The sequence below is a fragment of the Notamacropus eugenii genome, chromosome 5 (assembly GCF_028372415.1).
Source record: "Notamacropus eugenii isolate mMacEug1 chromosome 5, mMacEug1.pri_v2, whole genome shotgun sequence".
NCBI classification, from domain to species: domain Eukaryota; kingdom Metazoa; phylum Chordata; class Mammalia; order Diprotodontia; family Macropodidae; genus Notamacropus; species Notamacropus eugenii.
In genome coordinates this window covers 135,195,394-135,219,505 of record NC_092876.1, presented here as the reverse complement: position 1 = coordinate 135,219,505, position 24,112 = coordinate 135,195,394, and the positions used below count along the sequence as shown (strand labels likewise).

Sequence of the window (24,112 nt, the reverse complement as noted above, 5' to 3'; positions counted from 1 at the left end):
AGTGTGTGTGTGTATTTATTCAGTACTACACCAAACTGCCATAGAATAATCTTAGAGAGCTAGAAAAATAATAATAAAATATATCTGGAAGAATAAAAAGTCAAGAATCTCAAGGAAAATAATAATTTTTACAAAGGCAGAAGAAGGCCTCGCAGTACAGGCTCACAAATTATATTACAAAGTAATAATCAAACTACTTGGTGCTGGCAACAACAACAGCAAAAAAGTTGACCTGTGAGAGATTAGAGAGATAAGATCCAGAAGCAAATAAAGATAACAGTATAGTTACTGTTCCATAAGCTCAAAGACCACAATTACTGGAGCAGGGACTTTTGGCAAAAACTTTCAGGAAACTGGAAAGTGACCTGGCAGAAATTATGCTTATCTTAATGGTATCTTAGAGCAGGTAGTTGTTATAATGTGTAGAGTGCCCGGCCTGGAGAGAGGAAGATCTGAGTTCAAATCCAGCCTCAGACACTTCCTAGCTGTGGTACCCTGGGCAAGTCACTTATTGCTGTTTGTCTCACTTTCCTCATCTGTAAAATGAGCTGGAAAAGGAAATGGCAAACCGCTCCAGTATCTTTAGCAAGAAAATCCCAAATGGGGAGTCACAAAGAATCAGATACAGCTGAAACAACCGAACAGCAATGTTAGCATTTTCTTAAGCCTCCCCCTGGACCTATCTGCTGTCCAAAACTGTTGACCATTTCTGTCCTTCTGAATATTCTCTCCTCTATGGGGTTTTTTTTTTTTGGTGCTAATACTTTCTCCTGATTCTCTACCTACTTTTCTGACCACTTCTTTGTCTCCTTTGCTGACTCATCATTCATATCATGCTCCCTAACTGTGGGTATCTTCCAAGGTTCTATCTTGGGGTTTTTTTTCCTGCCTCTACATTCTCTCTCGGCAGAATATGAGCTCCTTTTGGTTTACCTAACATCTCTATGCAGATGATTCAGCCATTACATAGATAAATACACACATATATACATTATATATGCATATACATGTACATATATGAGAAATGCCTACCAATAGCTATATAGTGTCAATTTTCCCACTGAGCTTCAATCTCCCATCACTGATTGCCTGTAAGATACCTCAAAATGGATATCCAGAAGATAGCTTAGATTCAACGGATCCACAGGTGAACTTATCTTTCCAAACTTCCCTATTTCTGTTGAAGGAACCCCCATTCTAACTCCAGTTCTCTCTCTCCCTTACCCCCTATATCCACTCACTCACTAAATCTTGTTCCTGCCTCCCCATATCTCCTGCATCTGACCCCTTCTTGCCACTCACAGAGCTACTCTGGAGAGTTCAAGAGTTCAAGCTCTTATCGCCTCTTTTTTGGATTGTCTTGCTGTCTAAATTCTGTCTACCATCGCAATCCACTCTATACACTGCTGCCAAAATCATTTTCCTCAACCAAAGGTCTAACTGTGTGACTCACCTAACTCAAATCTAGTGACTTTCTACTACTAGTAGGATAAAATACAAACCCCTCTGTTTAGCTTTTATAGCTAAATTCCTCATTGGAATTATTTATCTCTATTTTCAAAAGCTCATTCCTAAAATTGACTTTTCAATTTCAGCTGACTTCTCCTGCAGAATTTTGCTCCATGGAATTCAACCTATCCTTACTCTGAATACTCTGTTCTGCTCTCTTGATATCTGGGAAATAAGGGATCATTTCCAGCTTTCTTCACCTTCTTGGTAATAAATTATGAGAGAATGATTGGTCATTTCTCTTGCAAAGCTCCCGTCACTTTTACCCCAATAACTAGCTATACCTTTTATCTTTATAATCTCATTCAGAATGAAACTCTCCATTGTTGAATCCTTTTGTTTTTGAAGGATGAAAATATCATTAAAGTCAAGTCAAGAAAATATTTGCTGCTATGATTTTAGCAAAAAGACAGTTCCAGCAAAGTCCTCCATAACTTTTCTATCAAACTCTAGCTCTATTATCCATTCTGGTCATTTCTCTATCAATTCAGTTGGAACACTGAATTTTTCAATGACTAAGTCTCTTCTTTTTTGCCTAAATTGATTTTAACCTTAATATTATCTCTGCTATGTTTTCCCCTTCTGGAGCCTGGATTTCTTTAAGCAGAACTTCTTAAAATACAATATTACATAGGAAGTTTATATGAAATTACAGGTAGCTTTAGTAAGCAGAACCAAGAAAGTATATATGACTATAACAATATAATCTTCAAGAACACAAAATTGAACACAGTAACTAGAATGATCAAGACTTGGCCCTAGAGAAGAAAGTGCATTTAGAAAATTACACTGAGTCTGAGATGCTTACAGGACACCCAGTTCAAGATATTCAAAAAGTAGTTGGGGTTACTACATTGAAGGTAAGGAGAGAAGTTATGGCTGGATATATAGATGTTGTAATCATCTGCACAGAGATGACAACTGAATCCCGTGAGAATTGACAAGATTATCAAGTGAGATAATATTGAGAAAGAAGAGAGGAGGATTCAAGCCAGAGCCTTGTAGGACTCCCACAATTAGTGTAACATGGATGGGGATCCAGCAAAGAAGACTGAAAGAGGGGACAAGCAGGAGGAGAAAAGTGTCAAGAAAACTTATGAAGGAGATCACATCTAGGAAAATAGGGTGACTGCTAGTGATAAAGGCTGCAGAGAGAGGTCAAGAAGGGAGAACAGGCTATTCAACTTGACAACTAAAAGATCTCTGGTGACAGTAGTTAATGGAGATAATTGGATCAAGTAAATATTTTTTGAAGGATATGGGAGTCATAGGTATTTATAGGCAGCAGGATGGAGCCAACAAATGGGGAGAAAATGAAGATTCAAGAGAATGAGAATGATGGAGGGGACAATCTAGTAGAAGACAAGATGGAAAGGGATCAAGGGTGCATTTTGATGGGTTTACTTTATAAAGGTAAACCTTTTACCTTACATTACTTTCATGTGAGACAGGATGAAGGAGGATATAGTGGGAGGAAGAGGAAGATGTCTGAGTGATGTGAGATAAGAAGGAAGGGAGAACAGGGAGACCTTGGGAAATGGTCTCATTTTTTTTTTTTTTTTGGTCAAAGTAGAAGAAAGGTCTTCAGTTGAGAGGGTGGAAGGCTGGGGATGCTGTGGGAGGCCTGAGGAGAGATGAAAAGTTTTGAAACAACCCCTGTGGTAAAAGGAAGGTGAAGAGATTAGGGAGGTTCAAGGATTGCCTTGTTGCAGCATGGGCCCAAGGGAGATTTGTAACATAAATATGTGCTGGACCTAGCACAATTTCATGCTTGGCAGATATGCACCAGCACCTTCCTTTAGAGTTTTTAACTTTTAGTTAGACTGGCAAGATATTGGGCAAATACATTATCAGCCCTTATTAGATACACTTCATTCCTCTCCAAAAGGCTGTCAATCCCACATTTTAAGCCATGATCCAGAAATCCAAATTCTATATTCAGATTTTCTAATATGCAAAAAACTAAAGTTATCAATTAAATTTTACAAAGAGAAATTTTAAAACACAAAAGAAGAGGCCACATCAATTCAGTATCATTATTTCATTTTTCAAAGGGTTATCAAACTGATACATAGTGAAATATTAGAAATAAATTTTACTTAGATTACAAAAACATTTTGTAAAACATCTCTTGCTATTCTTGTGGAACAGATGGAGAAATGTCAGCTAGATGACAGCAGTTAAGGAGGTCAGAAATTGGATAAACAGCTCAATCTAAAGAGTAGTCATTAATGACTCACTGTCAACTTGGACGGGTCTCTACTAGGCTCCACCACCACTCTTGAATCTATGCATGGCCTTGTGTTGTTAAACATTTTAAAATGACCTTGCTAAAAAGCACTGACGGTATCCTTATCTGCAGATGAAAGAAATCTGGGAAAATTAACACATTGAGTGGAAGTCAAGATAAAAACAAGTTATCTTGACAAGCTAAATATTAAGCTAAATCTAGTAGGATGTACTTTTAATAGGGCTAAATGAAAGGTCTATACCAAAAAATTAACTTCATAAGTTTTAACATGTCTCTCATAGGTCATTATAGGGGCTCACTAAACACAAATGACATAATTTACCAAACATTTGCCACAAATCTGCTTCAGTGTGTACCTAGTTTCATTTTTTAAAAAAAAAAGAAAATTAAAAGGGGATAAAAAAATGGATTTTGTTTATCTGTTTTATTGCTATTGAATAAACTTCATTTGCTGCCAAAGAAAACACTCTAAGGATTCTAAAAGACTGTACACTCAATGAGTTAAGAATGTGATGTGACAGTTGAAAAAAAGCAATTTGGGGTTGCATTTTTAAAAAACATGGTTTCCAAAAATAAAAATGTAGACCTTTACCCTAGTCTAGTAAGACCACATATGGAATACTGTGTTCAGTTCTAGATGTCACATTTTCGAAAGGACAGCGACATACTGAAAGATCTGACACATACTGGCTATGTGACCCTCATTTAACCTCACAGGGCTCTAGGGGAGCTCTTTAAGACTCTGGTTTGCCTGCCAGGTGCCTATGTGCATTTTTAGGAAGTTTCTTCACTTAGAAGTTCCTGATATTAATGAAATCAGTAACAGAAGTGACTAGAAATGTTAGCCTAAAGAAAAAACCCAGGAGTTACCTAATAGCTTTTTTCAAATATCTGAAAGATTGTCACACACGCAAGAACAATTAGACTTAATATGCATGTCATTAAAAATAAAGAGCTAGAAACAGGTGGTAGAAGCTAGTTGCAAAGAAGAAAATTTGGGCTTAATGCAAAGACAAATATTCTACTACTGCAGCTATCCCAATGTAAAATAGGCTGTGGGTTTCCCTTCATCAGAAGTCTTCTAGCAAAAGCTGAATGACTGCCTGTCTGGTATGTATCAGAGGGAATTCTTTTTCAAGTACAGTTTAATCTACAGATGGCCACTGAGGTTCCTTCCAACTCAGAAATTTTGTGTTCCACCCTCATACACTCTAAGTTTCTGTTAGAGTACTCTACATCCCATTTTTTGTACTTTCCGTCCTCTCCCCTCTGCAGGCCTTTGCTCTTTCTTACCACTATGTTTAGATTAGACCCTCTTTCTTTATCCATCATCTATCCCCATTAGAAGTCCCTCCCTTCCCATGGTCAAATCAGGTCTCATGTCTTCCACAAAGCCTTTCTCCTCTCCTCCGTACCTTCTACCCCTCAAAATAGGTAAAACTGATTTATTTCTCCTCAAAATCTTCATAGCACTTTCTCTGGTTTTCCTTTGACCTATTCTACCTTGTATCATTCTTGTAATATCTTCCCTCAGTCCCCCTCCCTAGTCACCTTAATCCAAGAAACTTCTTGAGGGCAGGGGATCATTATTGTCCAATGGTTTTCCTTCTCTCATTCCTATTGGATGGTTAGTTCAATTTTTTTTCCTGGTCATAAATATCTCGGAAAATAAAACTTTTATTCCACTCCTTACATGAAAATCATGATTGGTATTTCATTGTAGTCTGCTTATTCCTACCATATGTCCTTTCCATTGCCCTTAGGGTTGTTTGTAATATTCTATGTCATGGTATCATTCTCAAGTTAGAGTGACAATTTTCTGTATCTTAAAAAAGTAAGCACTTGGAATACTCTTCACAGAAAACTGGCTTTTCTGTGGCTGTGCTTTAAACTTCAGCTGCACACTTATTGCCAACCAAAACAATGATGCCCGAGTGGGAACTATCTCATCGAGACCATTCTGGGAGCCGACATTTAGAGAGAATAGTTTCCAACTTCCTTGGGTTAAAAAAAAAAGTTTCCATCATATTCAAAACATTCGCATAACTTCTCTGTGCTTGCAAGAACATTTCTTCAGGGAACAACCTACATTTAGGCTTTTTCCTAAGTAATCTTTTTTTTTCTTTTTAATGTGAGAATTTCTCCATTTCAGTTTTGGGGACAGGATTAAAATTACCTTAAAATAGAGAGTAAGTCATTTTACAACGTAAGTAAAATAAGCACATTAATAATTTTCTTTGATAACTCCATCAACATTACGGAATAAGAGAATGTATGTAAAGTGCTTCATAAACCATAAAACAGTATACAAATTAAGCTATTATTTGTTATGTCATTACTGACAACAAGAACATGACCTCTCTTCTCCTGGACTGATTCCAATAATCATTCTGTCAATTATCCTCAAGTCTTGTCCATTCTACCTTTACTGTATCTTCCTAATCTATCTCTTTACTCCTCTTCTTACTCAAACCATCTGTGTTGCATCATCATTTAATGTCTGTAGCTTTGTGACTCATTAACTTCTAATTCATACTGCATCTCACAGCAAGATGGGCCTGGATAAATCAGATTCAATTATTCATTGCTCCCACTCAAAAGTCTTTAATGGATCCCCATTGCCCATAGGATACTTACATGGAAATCTAAAGTCCCTCATAATCTGACCTCACTATTCCTTGCCTACATAAACCTATACTCTAACCAGTTTCATTGTATTCACTATCTTTAGAACCTCTGTGCTTTCCTGGCCCTGTACTTTTGTTCATATCGTTCTACCCTCATGGAAAAGCCTCTTCCAACATCTCAGCTCAAAACTCACTTACTACATGTCTTCACTGACCATCCTAGACTCAAAATGATCTTTTTCCTCCTCCAAACTACTATAGCAATTATTTTTCACACAAATAATTTAGGAATTAATCATACACTACCTTGTGACATCGCGTTATTATTTTACAAGGTCATTATTGCTATTTACGTTTATATCTCGTGGTGCAAACTGGAACATATGCTTTTGGAGGTCGGCAGTCATTCTTACTTACCCTTACACTTACAAAATGATAACAACCGCTGAATCTTAAACAAGTAAAATTCCAGGCATCTACTAAAATTCTCCATTCTCTAATAATTTTATTTTTCAAAAGATGGGGAGGGGTGAGGAGAGAAAATAGATTTCTGTTCATTCAAAAACAAGAAAATGGGGTATACTCTACAGAAGGGGGGATGCTGCCTGTGCTTTCAGATGAGGTCACTGTACTGTTAGTTTTGTTTAGTTTACTTTGTCACAAGGCATCTCTCACAAAGGGTGGATAATCTGTAAGTGTTTATAACACCTGGTATAAAACACATCAATAAAATGTTAACAAACTTATCCTGTACATATTGTTTGCACATTTTTTTTGCATGCTCTCTCCTATTAGATTGTGAGCTCTTTGAGGGCAAGGATTGTTTGTGCCTTTCATTGTATCTCCAGAGCTTAACACAGTGCCTGGCACATAGAAGGCACCTAATAAGTTCTTGTCAATGTCCCCACTCTGTCTGTCTCTCTCCCCCTCCCTCCCTTCTTCTCTCTATCTCTGCCTCTCTCTCCCCCTTCATGTCAGAAATGGGACATGAGCTAATACTTGAAGGAACTTAGGGATGCTAAGAAAGGTAGCTGGGCACCACGAACGAGAGGCTGACTTGATCTCCAGTGAGAGGAGGTGAAATCCTTCTCGTGACATTTACCATTTGTTTGGTGAAAGTAATTTCACTTCTCAGAAGCAGTTTCCTCATCTGTATTAGAACAATAACAGTTCCCCTCCACGGTTGTTGTGAGAATTAAATAATCAACTGTGTGTACATGCTTTGCAAACTTTAAACGTTATATAACTATCTGCTGTTTTGAGGGAGGGGGTGCACTCCACTGAGGACAGCCTTCAGATGCAAGGAGATGGAAGGAATATCGAGCAAGGAGGCCAGTCTAACTGTAATGTCAAGTTTATGAAAGGGGTTAATACAAAATCAGTCTGGAAAGGTGGGTGAGAATGAGATTGTACAGTTTTAAATGCCAGTGTGGGCTTCACTCCATCCCCACATAGATGTCTCATCCACATTTCAAACCCAACATGTCAAAAAACCAATTCATCATCATCCCCCTAGGCTGACATCTCCTCCAAATGTCTCTTATTTCTGTAGGGGGGTGGGGGTTAGCATCATCATTCAGACACCCAAGTTTGCCATTTCAGTTCATCCTTTATTCTTTCCTCTCACTCATTTCCTGAATTAGTAAGATGTCAGGTGTCTCCACAACAACTGCTATCATCTTTCCCCTTTGCTCCATTTATAGGACTTTCCCCCTAGTTCAGTCCCTCACCCCCATCTTGCCTAAACGATTTCAACAACTTCCTAATTGGCCTTTCTGATTTCGGTCTCTCATCACTTCAGCTCATCCTCTACCTAGCTGCAAATTAATATTCCCAAGATATCAGTCTGACCATGATGTTCTTTTGCTCAGAGTTTCAAAGGTTTACCTACTACCTCTAGGACAAAATGCAAACTTATCAGTCTGAAAAACTCTTAACAATCTGGCTCCCACCTATCTTTATAAACTAATTTCATATTACTCACCTTCAAACAATCTAATGTTCCAGACAAATAGACTACATTTTCTGAACTTGATATCCTTATCTTTTTGCATAGGTTATGTATTAAGCCTGGAATGCACTCCTATTAATTTCCTTGATTTCTTTACTGCGTCACATTCTTCTGCATTCTTTTTTAAAAAATTATTATATATTTTTAGCATTATTTTCTTTTTAAATTTGAGTTTCAAATTCTCTCCCTCCCTCCCATCCTCTCCACCACCCACTGATATCAATTATACATGTGAAATCATGCAAAACATCTTCTCTACTCTTGTAGCATTTTTCTCATTTTCTCATGAAATATGTAATTCTTCATGATAAGCTGGAAGAGGTACAGGAAAGCCTCCAGTCTTTTTATCCCTCCTCCCCAGCAAGAAGATTACACTACTTTGTGTATATACACAGTTGTTACTTAGCCCTGATGGAAACACAACAGCACAATCTCTACAGATCACTTTTCTATACTTGCTGTAACTAAGATCCCCAATTCTCTTTGGCCCTGGCTTCTAAATACTGCACTGGAGGACAGGCTATCTTAAGTTTACACATGGTTTCTTCCCACCATTTCCCACGGCTTTCAACACTTTTCTGAACTTACCTGGCAAAATTTGCTCAGGTAGTTTTGGACTACAATTAGCATATTTTTGCAACAGCTTAACACAAACAGTAACTACCTTAAGTTGTTAATGGTGAGAAACTCTTCTGGAAATCTAACTTCTAGCCCCTGTTTGTTTCTTGTCTCTTCTTTAACTACTGATCAAACATCAGACGCTGTCTGCCCATGTTTTTCTGTACATGACTTGGTCTATGCAGATACTTGTTCCTTTGTTTCACAACTACCTTATGCAGCTGGATGGCCAATATATATGGCTGGACTATCAATACATAAATACCAATCAGGCATTCCAAACAAACAATAAGCTGGTCCCAGAACTGAACAGGAAAAGTAACAATGAATGACTTTTGGGAACATACACAGGTTTTTTTTTATGACCTCTGAATCTTCTCTGAAGCTTTGAAACAAATGTTCATTTTTTTTGAAGGCATAGAAGAAATTAGATTCTTTATGTGTAGAGAACCCAAAATAATTCAGTGATCTACAGTTTTTAAATAGAAATATCATAGTCTTAGATGAGGAAAACAATATTCCTGGGTACCATTTTTAAAGAGATCTGCTGCATAGCCAGTTAACAGCCAGCTGAAATTTTCAATATTAAAAAATTCAATATAGCATTATAAATCATGGATTTAAAGTTGGAAGGGAATTTCATAGTTTTCTAGTTCAACTCTTTCATTTACAGATGAAGACACAGGTTGGAGACTTTCAGTCAAGGTGGCTGTCTAAATGGGAGGTAGACTGCCCAGCTCCCAAATACCTACTCCAGCAAAAATCTGAAAATTCTCACTACATTGCAAAATGATAAAGAAATCTATTGAGATCCCCAACTGATAAATGGTCAAAAGATATGAACAGGCAGTTTTCAGAGAAAGAAATTAAAGCTACCTATAGTCATATGAAAAAATGCTCTAAATCACTATTGATTAGAGAGATGCAAATCAAAACAACTCTGAGGTACCACATCACACCTATCAGATTGGCTAACATGACAAAACAGGAAGATGATAAATGTTGGAGAAGATGTGGGAGAGTTGGAACACTAATTTATTGTTGGTGGAGCTCTGAGCTGATCCAACCATTCTGGGGAACAATTTGGAACTATGCCCAAAGGGCTATAAAAATGTGCATACCCTTTGACCCAGCAATACTGCTTCTAGGACTGTATCCACAAGAGATCATAAAAATGGGAAAAGGTCTCACATGTACAAAAATATTTACAGCAGCTCTCTTTGTGGTGTCCAAAAACTGGAAATCAAGGGGATGCCCATCAATTGGGAAATGGCTGAATAAACTGTAGTATATGAATGTAATGGAATACTATTGTGCCATAAGAAATGATGAACAGGAAGACTTCAGAGAGGCCTGGAAAGACTGATATGATCTGATGCTGAGCAAAAGGAGCAGAACCAGGAGAACTTTGTAAACAGCAACAACCACAGTGTGTGAGAAATTTTTCTGGTAGATTTAGTACTTCATTGCAATGCAAGGACTTAAAAAATTCCCAATGGACTCTTGAGGCAAAATGCCTTCCACATCCAGAGAAAGAACTATGAAACTGGATCACAGAATGAAGCAGATCATTTTCATTTGTATTATGTTTTGTTTTGTTTTATGATTTCTTCCATTCATTTTAATTCTTCTATGCAACATGACTAGGGTGAAAATGTATTTAATAGGCATATATGTGTAGAACTTATATAAAACTGTATGCCGTCTCAGGGAGGGAATAAGGAGGGAGAGGGGAAAGGGAGGAGGGAGGGGAAAAAAATCTAAGATATATGGAAGTGATTGTAGAACACTGAAAACAAGTAAAATAATTTAATTAGGAAAAAAAAAAAGAAATCCATTGAGAAATGAAAGTGATTCTTCTCCCCCCAAAAAAGTGATCCAGAAAACCATAGGTAATAGAATAGTGAGTCATTAGTAAAGCCAATGCTAGTGAAAGTAAACATACTTATTGTAACCTTCCAACATGATCAAAGATGGCCCAGAGATGTGTGTACCTTGAAAGGCTCTGTTGCAGAGGCAGTGAAGGTGGAAGGCGCAGTTAGTGCAGGAGATAGAGATGAATGCAGGAACCCATGGTGAGACCAAGCAGTACTAATTGCTGCATTAAGGGATGTTAAGTATTTAAATACTGTTCACACACCATTAAATATTTTGAATATCATTTTATTTTCTGAAACATCTTATGCTTCAGTCTTCTTTGGAAAAGGCAATGTGTTTTTAGTGAAATAAAGTGATTTTTTTAAAGAATTTCAATATTATCATTTCTTTGAGAAATTAATGGGAAAGTATAAACTGAAAAGTATACTTTTCTTGATTTTCTTTTTGCAATATGACTAATATGCAAATATGTTTTGCATGATTTCACATGTATAATCAATGCATCATCTACTTTTCAGTGAGGGGGAAAGGCTCATATTGTTAATAGCAATATTCTGTCAGTGATAATAAACAGCTGAAAATCATGGAATACCAACATCTCCAAATAACCAAAACTAAAGGTCACTGAAAAGGCAATGGAGAATTGCATGGTGGGCACGCGCAGGCTGAAAAATCTTACAGACAAGATATCACCTAGAAAAAGGAGAACACGAAAATGTATGACTAGGGAAAAACAGAGACCAATCCCACAGAAAGAGTGAGTGATGATCCAAATGCTCCACTGGTATCAACACAATGTCAACAGATCTAGAGGAAGGCTCCCAGTATTCTCAAGGGAACCTGGGGTGGATTTACACAGCAGGATATGGAGAAGAATTGCATAGAATGATCAGGGATTGATGGGATGTGATCTATACCCTTGCAGGGAGTACTTCCAATGCTGAAATCACAGATCCATTCAAGTATCAAAGAAGGAACTCCTTCCCATATGCATCATTGCCTGTCATGTCTTAATAAAAAGTCTTCATGAACCGGCTGTGTCTAACATTCTGGTGATGAGCCAAACTGAGCTCCAAAATGAGTTCTCTCTTCACAGTAAGTGACACCTGACTTTTCTCCCAGTGACATACCATTCCTCAAAATTGTCTGAAAGTTACTCTTCCAGATGCAGAAGAGGCTTGCAGAGATCTGTGTACCAGTCTATTCCTTTGACGTGCATGCCGTCTAGTTATACCATGACTCCCCATTCCCCCTTATCAATTCTATCATTACCATTCTTCAAGGTAGTCTTTCCCTTTATTAACAAAAGCACCTAGTTCACAGCAGCCTCCCTCTCTACACTATCCCTTCATCCTCACACACATGTATGTGCAACATGTGTGTGTGTGCGTGTGTGCTGTCAAACACTCTGATTATAAAACTCCTTATTAATATACTTCTGTCACACCTGAGACCACCTAGAACTGTAATAACTTCAAGGTACTGGATGTTAAAATTAAAATTTCCTTCTACTACTCCTCCCTCACCCCTATTTGAACCTGATTTTCTTCTTCATCCTGACCTCTACCTCCTTAACTTCTCTCTGTTTTCCCAAGGAATCCTGGCTTCTTCACCTGCTTCCTTACCCAGCCTGAAACCCATGGTCAGCCACTACAATGATTTATCATCACTACTCTAGAAGGCCTTGAACACTTGAAATTCTCACCCTGTTCACAATGATTGCTGGAAACTGTCAGCATCTGTTTTCTATGTTCTTTTCCCTCCTGGCTCAGCTCCTAGCTTCTAGGCTTCCAAACTATGCTGGCTCATCCTGGAACTTCCCTCAGCACATGGTCTCTCCTCTTCCCTAGAACATCCAATGACCCTACAAATTCCTCTTTGAGACTGTTCCCTTCTCCAACTGGTGAGTTCTTCCTGCAGTGTCTGGATGGCTCTGATCCCCTCCTGGCCCTGTACCTGGCTTCTAACATCTCATCTGATCCTCACAACAGTCCGGTAAACCAGGGGCTATTGTTATTTCCACTTTATAGTAGAACAAACTGAGACACAGAATAAAATGACTTGCCTACACAACCAGCTAAGGCAGGATTTGAACTCAAGTCTTCCTGACTCCAAGTCTAGTGCTATATCCATTATGTCAATTAGCAAAGCCTACAATAGCAGAACTTTAGACAAAGCTAAAAAGGAACCAAGAACAAATTTATTTGTTGATCTACAGGACTTTGCCACATTAAATGCTCAAAGTTTTAACCTAAAGATTTACTAGAGTTTAATTATTTATGTTTATGGACATTAAATTTATTTAAAATATTTTTTAAAAAGAATGATTGTTGCTTGACTGGGCTCTCACTGATGCCTAATAATTCTTTTACTAAAATTTCCCTGACCTTACTTCTCACAGCAAATTTTATAAACCTCTTCCACACCAGTCAGACCCTGTTCTGCCCACTATCAGTCTGTCCGTCAATAAACATTATAAGCACCTTCTATGTCCCAGGCATTATGCTAAGCACCAGGGATACAAAGAAAGGCAAAACACAGTTCTGTCCTCTAAGAATTCACATTCTAATGGGGGAGACAACATACAAACAAATATGCTCAAAAAAGCTGTACACAGAAAAAAATAAGAAATAATCAAAAGGGGGAAGGCATGAGAATTAGAAGAGAATGGGAGGAATTATTTTATTTTTTTATTTTTAAGAGACTGGGAAAGGTTCCTGTAGAAAATTACCTTGAATGTTTTTTGACTAAGATTATCAAACCTGAACGTCCTCCCCTACAATTGCAAAATTTCCTCTTGCCCATGAGCTAGGTGTTTGTTCTCTCTCTCTCTCCATCTCTATCTCCTTCCCATCCTCCCTCCCCTTTTCTCTCTCTGCCTCTCCTTCTGTCTTTGCCCCTCTCCCCCAATCCATTCTCAGCACTTACATACTCTCAGATCTTAGCAACCTTGCTTCTATTCTCAACCATTTACTGAATGTTTTCTACAAAGATTCTCCCTGACCTAATCACTAGATGCAATGACCACTTCTGAAGGAGTCATGTCCACAGCATCTTACGATGTTAGTTCAATTCTCCCTCAAATGGTCCTTAATTTCCCTGCTAGTACACTATCATATTTCTCTTCATCCCCCTTTGCCTAGTTCTGTATTTTCTTTGTGGTGGTTCTTACTACCTTCAGGCCCCAAACAGGAAAATCTTCCATGGCTTTGTCCGTGGCTCTTTTCTCTACCTTTTTTCCCTTGGTGATTTCACCTACTCCCATGATATTAATTACCAAGGCCCTGCAAAGTACTCCAACATCTTTCTCTAGTTCCAACCACCCCACTTCTAAACCCCAGACTCAAATTTCCAAAAGGATATCCCCCTGCAACCTCAAAAGAATATGTACAAACTAAGTGAAAGTCAGAGTTGGAAAAACAACTTTAGAGACCCTCTCCCTTATCCCCAAGATTTTTTTCTACAATATATTTGACAAGTGGTCATCTAGTTTGTTGGATAACTGCATGAGGGAAACCACTACTCCCTAAAGAAGCCCATTCCACTTTGAGAGACCTCCAATTCTTAGGAAGTTACTACTGACATCAAAATTAAAGTTGCCCATTTGAGACTTTCACCCAGGAAAGAAGCATTTATTAAATCTTAACTATGTGCCACACACCATTCTAATCAAGAAGGCCACAGAAAAAAGGCAAACCCATGTTCTTGTCTTCATGGGGGGAGATAGCATGTACATTCAAGATCTATACTGAGTATGCAAAAAGTAATTTCAAACTGAGGGAGTGCTGATTAATTGGGAAATGGTTAAAAATACCTTGCTCACCTCTGGGTGTTCTTCAACACAGTGACAATGGCCCCCTAGGGGATCCTTCCAAACACTCCTCCATCTCTGAGGATATGCATTTTTACTAGCTGTCTCCCATGCTCATTTCCCTCTTCATCTCTACTTACTGCTTCCCTGCCTTTCTTCAAGTCTCAACTAAGGACTTACCTTCTACAAGAATCTTTGTTCACTCTTCCCTAATTTTAGCAATCCACTGTGACATTATCTCCAATTTGTCCTATATATACCTTGATTGTTTGTATATAGTTGTTTCCATACTGTCTCTCCCATTAGACCTAAGTTCTTTGAAAAAAAAGGCTATTTTTTTGTTTTCTTTTTCATCTGTAGAGAACTTATCACAGAGCCTAAAACAGGATAGAAACTTGTAATGCTTACTGATTAACTGACACTATGAATGTAATGAAATATTATGGCACTGAAAGAAATGACAAAATATTTTACCAAACAAACCTCAAATAACCAGGGAAGATCTGTAAGAACTGATGCAAAGTGAGCAGAATCAGAACAATTTAGAGAGTAACAACAATATTGTAAAGAAAAATAATTTTGACTCAAGAACTATGATCAATGCAATAACAAACCATGCTTGTTAAAAAACCAAAGATGCTCTCTTAAGGAAAGGTGATGGACTCCACAAAAAGCCAACAGTATAAGGCCACCGTGGGAAGTTGAAGTGCTTGACTAAGCATATTTGTTTATGAGAGGACTCCACTACCACCACTACCACATCCTTTGGGTGGGGAGGGTGGAGAGGAGGGGGATAAATGCTTGTTAATTTATTTAAAAAAATAAACCGAGGGGAAAAAATAATCTCAGAGGGAAGGTTTTATTAGCAATAGAGTAGATGATGTGGGTCAGGAAAGATGTTCTGGAGATGAGATATGAGCTACATCTTAAAAGAAGGGAAAGTAAAGAGCTAAGCTGAGGAGGCAGAGCATTTCAAGTATGAGAGACAGTTCATGTAAAAGCACAGAGTCAAGAGACAGATGATCATGTGTAAGGAACATCAGATATGTCAATGACACTGAATGGAGGGAAGTAAAGTGTAATATTGGAAAGGCAGAAAGTGGTCAGGTTTGGAAAGACTTTGATATTTATTACACAGATTTTATATTTGATCCTGGAAATAACTGAGAGTTAAAGGAGTTTAATAATTAGAGGAGTGAGGGGGTCAGATCTTCATTTCAGGAAATCACATTAGCAGCTGAGCAGAGGATGAACTAGCATGGGAGAGATTTGAAGATGAGACCAACCAGCAAGTCACTGCAACAGTCTAGACATTTCAATGAGATTTGGCATGGGTTGTGAGTTTGAGGAGATGGGGATGTCACTTAGGTTATGGACCTGAGTGACTAGGAGGCTGATGATGCCCTTGACAATAGCAGCAAAATTAAGAAGAGTTTAGGGTGTGGGCATAAAGATAATTAGTTTTCTTTTAAATATGAGTAAGTTTGAGATGCCTATGGGACACACGGTTTGAAATAAATAACAAGTAGTTGGTAATATAAGCCTGGAACTTAGGAGAGAGGTTATGAGTAGATACATAGATCTGGGAATCACTTGCATAGAAATAATAACTGAACCTATGGAAGACTATGAAATCACTAAGCAAGAGAGAGAGAGAAGACAAGTCAGGAGAAGAGCCACATTAAGTGGGTATGACATGGATGAAGATACAACTGAGGGGACTGAGAAGGAATAGACAGACAGGTAGGAGAACCAGGACAAAATAATGTCAAGAAGACCTCCAGAGGAAAGAGGATCCAGGAGATCAATAGCTTCAAAGGCTATATAAAGGTTAAGAAGGACAAGGATTGAGATGAGCTCTTTAGATTTGGCAATTAAGAAATCACTGGTAATTATAGAGAAGAAATTATTGGTTGAATGATGAGTTTGGAAGTCAAATTTCAGAGGGTTTGGAATCAATTGAGAGGAAGAAAATTGAGAGGAACTGTAGGCAGCCAAATTCCTCAAGGAATTTGGTTCAGAGGACAGTACAGATATAAGCCAAAAACTAGCAAAGATCACAGGATTAAGAGTATGTCTTTTAAGAATGTGGGAGACATGGATATATTTGTAAGCAGCAGGGAAGGAGCTAGTGGACAACGGAAGACTGAAGATTAGATGGAGAGAACAGAGATGACAGCGGAGCAATCTGATACAAAAGACGGAGGAGAGAGGATTAAAAGTACATGTTGAGGGGTTTGCCTTATTAAGGAGAAAGCCCACCTTTTCATCAGACACAGGAGTGAAGGAGATAGGAGGAAGATGCTGAGGCACAGACTCTAGAAGTTAAGTGGCTGGGTCTGGTTCTGGGAAAGGCTAGAGAAGTCCTACCTAGAAGAAAGACTGAAACCACAAACCAGGAAGAACTGAACAAGGCCCTGAGGCAAAGAGCCCTGGTGTCCAGTTGTGCTGTTGCCTTCTGGGGCCAAATAGAACAAGTTTAATCATTCATTCCTTCTTTCACCTGACATCCCCTCATGTACTTAAAGAGGGTTATCATGTCACTTCCTGAATTTTCTCTTTACCTGGCTAAATATCCCTAATTGCTTCAACATATCCTTTTATGGCATGATCTCATTGACCTTCATCATCTTAGCCTTTAAACATCCTACAGTTTATTAATGGTCCTCCTAAAATGTGGGAACTCAATACTCCAGATATGGTATGACCAAAGCAGGATACAAGAGTCCGATCACCTCCTTATTCCTGCAAGTTGGGTCTCTCTTAACACAGCTCAAGATCAAATTCATTTTTTGCCTGTCTTCACACTAATGACCCATATCAAACTTGCAATTCACCAAAAACTCATTATTTTCTTTTCATACAATGTTGCTTTACCATGCCTCTCCCAATCCTGTACTTGGAAAGTTGATTTTTTTAAAAAAAACCAAAGCATAAGACATTACATTTAGCCCTATTACATTTCACATTAGTAGATTTGGCTCAGTGTTCTAACCTGTCATGCCCTTCTTGGCTGGCTCTACTATGTAGTGTGGTAGCTTTACCTCCCAACTTTGCTTTATTTAAAGATATGAAAAGCATACCATCTATACCTTTATCCAAGTCACTGAGAAAAAAAATGTTTAAATGTCCAAAACCTCAATCCAACTCCTCTTAATGACTTCCTTATTTTTTGTTAATGGTACCAACATTTTCCTACCTAGTCCCCTAAACTCAAATCCTTAACCTTATCTCTTATTACTGCCTCTCCTTCCCACCTCTAAGTCCTTTCAATTTTATCTATTTCTTGTCACTCACAAAGTCTCCTATTTTCCACACATATTGGTGCCAATTCAATTCAAACATTTATTAAACACATAACTACATGCAAAGTATTGCTCCACATGACAACCTTAATATACATCTTTAAAACACCACCCTAATTCAGCTCTTAATCCCTTCCAACTAAGATTCTTTAATCATTTTCACCTGACTACTACTGCCTCCTAGCCAGTCTACTCCTCTAATCCATACCATAGATATTTGCCAGACTCATCCACTTACTACTTGGATCTGATGATATCATTCTACAACTTAGTCAAGTCTAAAATCCTTAGCCTGACATTCTACATCTCTATCCTTGAGCCAGGCTAGAAGGCTTTCTTTTCTCTAACTCCTTGCTCATGTTCTCTACATCCAGAATGTTCACAGTCTCATCTCATCTCTCTCATCTCATTTAAATACCACACATATTTCAAAGACCAGTTTAAATTCCATTTCCTTTGGGAAGTATTTCCTAGATGTCTCCTTCAGACCTCACATGACAGTTTGTCCCTTTCTCATGTACTTATATTCTAATTTAAATCACAGTTATTTCTTAACCCCCTACTAGATTACAAATTTCTTGAAGGTAAAGACTATGTTTCCTTTACTTATTATCCCCCGTGCCTGTCACAGTGCTCTGTACAAAGTAGGTGTTTAATAAATATTTTAACAGCTGAACTTATTGAACAATCCAATTTACTCCTCTCTTACATCAAATATACTTTGGATATACTTTAATGGGAAACATTTCTCATACTATTCTAGCTGATTCAAAGAATAGAGAGGGAAGCATTCAATCTAATTTATGTACAAGTAGATTAGTCTGGATAGGAATTATGACACTTCTTAAGAACAGAATGCATGAGCAAAGGCAATGTTAAACATCATGGCATGCTACAAAACCAGGATTGCTCAAGCGTCATTCGCTTTGTTTTGATAACATATGCAATAAGATGACAAAGCACATGTTACTGTGCTCATAATGTTTGTTAAGGTGTGTTTGGGCAAGTGAGAAGCTTAGGGCTCATTGCCAACAACCACTATAAGTGTGTAATTACACACCAGCACGTGTCCTGGAGCATCTTGTTGTGACTACTTTGCTCTGTTTTAAATATTAACAAAGAAAAAACATTTAGAAACCTCTTACCCAAATCCCTGTGTCTGTAGAGATGCCAACCTTTAATTACCAATGATTGCTGCCTCCATGTTTGGTTTCTCAATGCAATAACTAAGGCCATAGAAATGTTCCTAATTAATTCAAAATGTTCCTAAGTTCAAAAACAAGAATGGGGAGGCAAAAATAAAAATTTTAACTTCTGGTCAAAGGGATAATAATAAAACTATACAATTTTTCAAGCACTTTGATCTTATTTGATCATAACAACAACCCTGTAAAGTAAATGGGCAGGGATTCCTATTTTACAGACCAGAAATCTGGTACTCAGAGCAGTTAAGGGAAATGTGCAATCAAATAACTAATCGGTATTAGAGCCAGAATTAAAACTCACATCTTTGGCTTCCCAAGTCTGGGGCACTTTTCATTCAAGCATACTATCTTTCTAACTAGCAGGGAATGAGGCAATGGGAAAGGGGCTTTCTTAGAATGAACTAAACTAAATTAATGAAATAAACTCTCCCCATACTAAAAGAGCCCAGGGAAATATCTCTTGTATTTCATTTTTATAAATAACCAGATGTACAAGGTCAAACTGTAAGGTGAATTAAATTAACAGTGGTTATAAAGTCACACACAAAAAATGAGTTGGAATAAAAATGCTGAAGAAATACCTCAGCACCCATTTCTGCCATCACTGAGCTAGCAATGAAAAACTACAGCAGAGCAGAAGTGAACAGAATGGGGAAAGGGTTAGCAAAAAGGTCTTTAAATCTATATTCTAAGCATTACACCAAGTAGGCAACATGAAGAAATACAAAGAAGATGACACCCTGAGAAAATGCTAAGCAAAGAATGTAGCCACTGGCTTAACATGGGCAAGACTGTCACGTTCCTTTCTAGTGAGTACAACACGAAAAGGTGAGGAGTGAATCAACAGCTGAAAATGACTAGCTTACTCCCCCTCTTTCATCCCTAAAATATTAGTAAGTATCACTAGCCTAACTAAAAAAGAGTTTTGTACATTCCTTAACTCTAGAGAACAATACGATTATGATTAAAAAAAGCCCTTTTCTCCAAAACAGTATCCTTCTCTACTTCAACCCCCTCTACTAAACTGGCCCCTCCTCTGTGTGCCTCACAAAGGGTAGCATCACCCAACTCTATCAAATATTTACGAAGTGCCTCTGTCATGTACCAGACATTGTGGCAGACAGTGTGGAAGCAGTAAGATGTACAGTTTGGGACACAGAGCCTACTCTCAAGGAGTTTAAATTGGAACTGTCACAGATGTGTTTAAATGATGAAGCACCAGCTACAGTCATGGTTATCTTCCTTCCTGCTTAGCTATTCCCTATGTTTTTTGCAATGAATACTTTATGGGAAACTAAATCCTAGAAAATGGTCATTACCCCCCCGCCCTCTCCCCATTAGGAAGAGTCACTTTAAAGTTGCCTTTTTTTGTGACTGATTTCCCCATATTGGGAATGCTGACTGGATTATTCCGAGGGGGCTACTGAATCATATCAAGGCAGTGAAAATGAAACATAGGTGACGTGCTATTTTTAAGCACTATTGGGGAATACTTCAATAGATAAGCAAAGTTTGAGTTGGAGAAAAAGAGAAGATCATCCATAAACCACGATGTGTAAGTTTATTATTCAAGTCTGAATCTATCTCCATCACAGGAAGTATGTTGATTCTAGTTTTTCTAGCAGTTTTACCTTTCTGCTTCAACCTCCACCTTATTCTTCTTTATTCACAAGGTACCCTGCCACCCAGAACAGGAATATTTCAAGCACCAATCTTTTCTTTCTCCATGTGCCTTAGCTCATATCTTTGTCTTGAGCTTTGCAAAAGAGAACATGTCATTCTAAACCCTGCTATGGGACTTATCTCGGCTATGGGGCATAGAGAAATCTTAAATTTCCTCTAACTGCTCCTCACTTCCTCTTTCTGAATAGCTAGAAATAGCTAGTGCCTTGCCTTAGAGCACTAAGGCATTAGTTCATTCCCTCATTCTCACAAGTCATCTCACCTGCTATCTTGATGTTCAGATTGGCATCCAGAAGCAGGTTTTCTGCTTTCAAGTCCCTATGAACAATGTTCCGGCAGTGGCAGAAATGGACAGCAGCCACAATCTGCTTGAACTTCCGACGAGCTTCTTTCTCTGCCATTCGACCATGGGCAACCAAGTGATCTGTAAAGAAGAAAAAGTTCCTTTTCATTTTGGGAGCTGAGACAGTTTTTCCACTTGAGCAGATTTGGGAGAGGGCCTCCCATCCAAATTTGAAAGAATGAATCTAACAAAAGTCATGGTTAAAAACAGCACCAGATTTTTCCTTTTCTGAAAAACCAAACCTACAATTTCCTACGTGGAGGCAACTTCCAGCAAAAAATTTCTTCTACCAAAGCCAATCAATACTTGCTCCAGAAATTTTAGTTATTAGAGACGTGCCTATGGTACTGAGAGGTTAAGCAGCCTTCTTGGCATCATACAAGCAACATGTGTTAGGACTTGAATCTAAATCTCCTTGGCTCCAGGGCCATCTCTCTATCCCTTACATCACACCGCCTCAGTTTTGTTCCTAAATATGTTTATTAAGATGTCTTAACTGAAGTGCCTTAATGATTAAGTCTTATATAAATGAATATTTTTCTTCAAATGAGATAAAAACTGTAAATCAGTACCTAGCAAAGAGTAAATGCTATATAAATGTTAGTAATTATTAATATTATCATTATTATTATATCCTAAAATGTGTTCACTCTACTAGGACAGAGTTCTGATGTGGGTAAAGATATTTCTTTCAGACACCATAAAATTAAATACTTTCTCTTTCACGTCCTGGAGTAAAAAATTTCATATGCATAGGGGTACGTGTGTGGGTGTGGGTGTGTGTATGTGTGTATGAACATTCCTGTGCTACAGGATATCTATAATATTATTATATATATAATATAAAGGATATATATTATATAATATAAAGGATATATGCATGTATATATGTGTGTATATATATGTATACACACACACATACACATACACACACACACATATAGAAAGATCCCTGTGCTAAAGAATAAGCCAAATAATGAGCTAAAATAGTCATTTTAGTGAAAAGATGTACAGCAAGGATTAGTAATTGCAAAGAAAATACAGTAGTCAGTTCTGCTATAATGCAACATATGTATTTCCAAAAAGCATCATGATACACAAAATCACACGATAAAAAACCACAAGGCTTTTGAGGGAAATGGATTTAGGGGTATATGCTCAAAAACTTCATCAGTGACACACAAAAACAATAGGAACCTCATTTTAAAAAGTAGCATAGTTTTATAAATCTTAAATATTAAGAAATCCATAAATGCTACAATAAATAGTGGCAACGTTCATGTCTCCAGCTGCTGCTCTAAGCCCTGAAACTGGCAAAGTATTATATAAGTTGGGCAAGCTGCAACCATGGTAGAAGGTGTATTGGGGAAGAAGGGGGCAGAAAGAATGTGTCACATGCATGTGGCGGAAGGAGGACAGACAATCCTCTACCCATAGCTTCTACAACACCATTTGATACACAATAACTATGACCCTTTACTCAAAGGAATGGGCCTCAAAAGGGTTGCAGCTTGTGAATTATTGTGAAGTGGTACACTTTCTGCGTTCTCACTGTTTCTTGCAGAAGAAATTGTACACAAACAGACTGAAATCTGTCTTACGCTCAAAATGTTCTCTTATCAATTGTGTTGGAACAAATTCATATTTTCAAAACAAGTGTTGTGGCAGAACTGAATATATTTGATAGAGGACATTTCTTTGGTTGACATCTACTCTGACCACTAAAAAGATCTATAACCTGATAATTAAAAGTTATAAGCATATATAACCTGGAGGAAAACAAATTTTTCATATACATACATATATGTGTGTGTATGCACACATACATACACATGCATATTCACAGACATATACATACACACACACGCACACACACAAACTGACTAAGGTTTTAAAGCTAGGAAGTTATGTTCCTTTTTTTAAGAGCATTAACAGAGAAGCAAATATACCCGCTACTAGTTTCAATTCAACCTACAGGCTTGGTAGACCTTTGTAAAGATCCTTTGTAAACAACTTAAATATTTCAAAAGAGGTTTGCATGCAATACATTCTATAATAATCCAAAAATGGTCCTACTGACCCACCATCACAAGGATTAGGCTGTTCACTTGTTTTTCCAATAGTGAGGATGGTTTATTCAAAGCTATGTTTATCTAAACTCACCTTGTGTTAAAAAATGTCTCCCTTATGATAACAAATAGTATTTGTGGATACTTGGTAGATGAATTTCAGCTACAGCAAATAGCCATGAAATAGTTTTTCCCCTGTATTAAGTTTAGTTCAACCTCATTACCATCTAATTCTAACTGAGCTGGTCCTATGCAGACAATGACCTATAAAGTACAGTTGCAAACATAATTGAAAACAGGAAAGTTAATATTTTCAAGGTGTATCTATGCAGGTAGAGAAAGACTAGCCCTATAATCTTAATCATAACAAGAAACCTGGATAGGAAACAATAAATTCAGGTTAGTACCTTCTCCGCAACTAAGTCTCAGAGAGGTTTCTAGAGTACTGACAAGTTGGGTGAATTGTCCAGGATCTTACAGCCAATATATGTTAGGGAAAAGACTTGAACTCAGACCTATCTGGCTCTAAGGATACTTTCTTGTGCTGCCTCTCTTATAAAGATAAGTATGCTATTATTAATATGACCTTGCATTCATCCATCACTAACATAAGTTAATGAAAATGAAATATAAAAACATCCACGCTGTTCTAGTGTTTAGCAAGCATAGAATGCAAGGTAAAAAAATCTGTTTGTTTTTTTTAATGGAGGTTGGAGTAGGAGAGACCAAGGAAATAATGAAAAAAGGTGATTCAAAATGCATCCTGACCCTAGAGAATATAAAAAACTGGTAGCAGAAATAC

At 37.7% G+C, this 24,112-nt stretch overlaps 1 protein-coding gene across 4 annotated transcripts in view; it reads right to left on the bottom strand.

Annotated features, from left to right (window-relative positions):
• The window catches only part of SIK3 (SIK family kinase 3), a 284,867-nt gene that overhangs the window by 82,018 nt on the left and 178,737 nt on the right, over window positions 1-24,112 (bottom strand). For all 4 annotated transcript variants that reach the window (XM_072611006.1, XM_072611008.1, XM_072611007.1 and 1 more), the window contains exon 4: window positions 21,161-21,322. In XM_072611006.1, coding sequence (XP_072467107.1) covers window positions 21,161-21,322 — 162 coding nt within the window. The remainder of the gene's footprint in view (window positions 1-21,160; window positions 21,323-24,112) is intronic.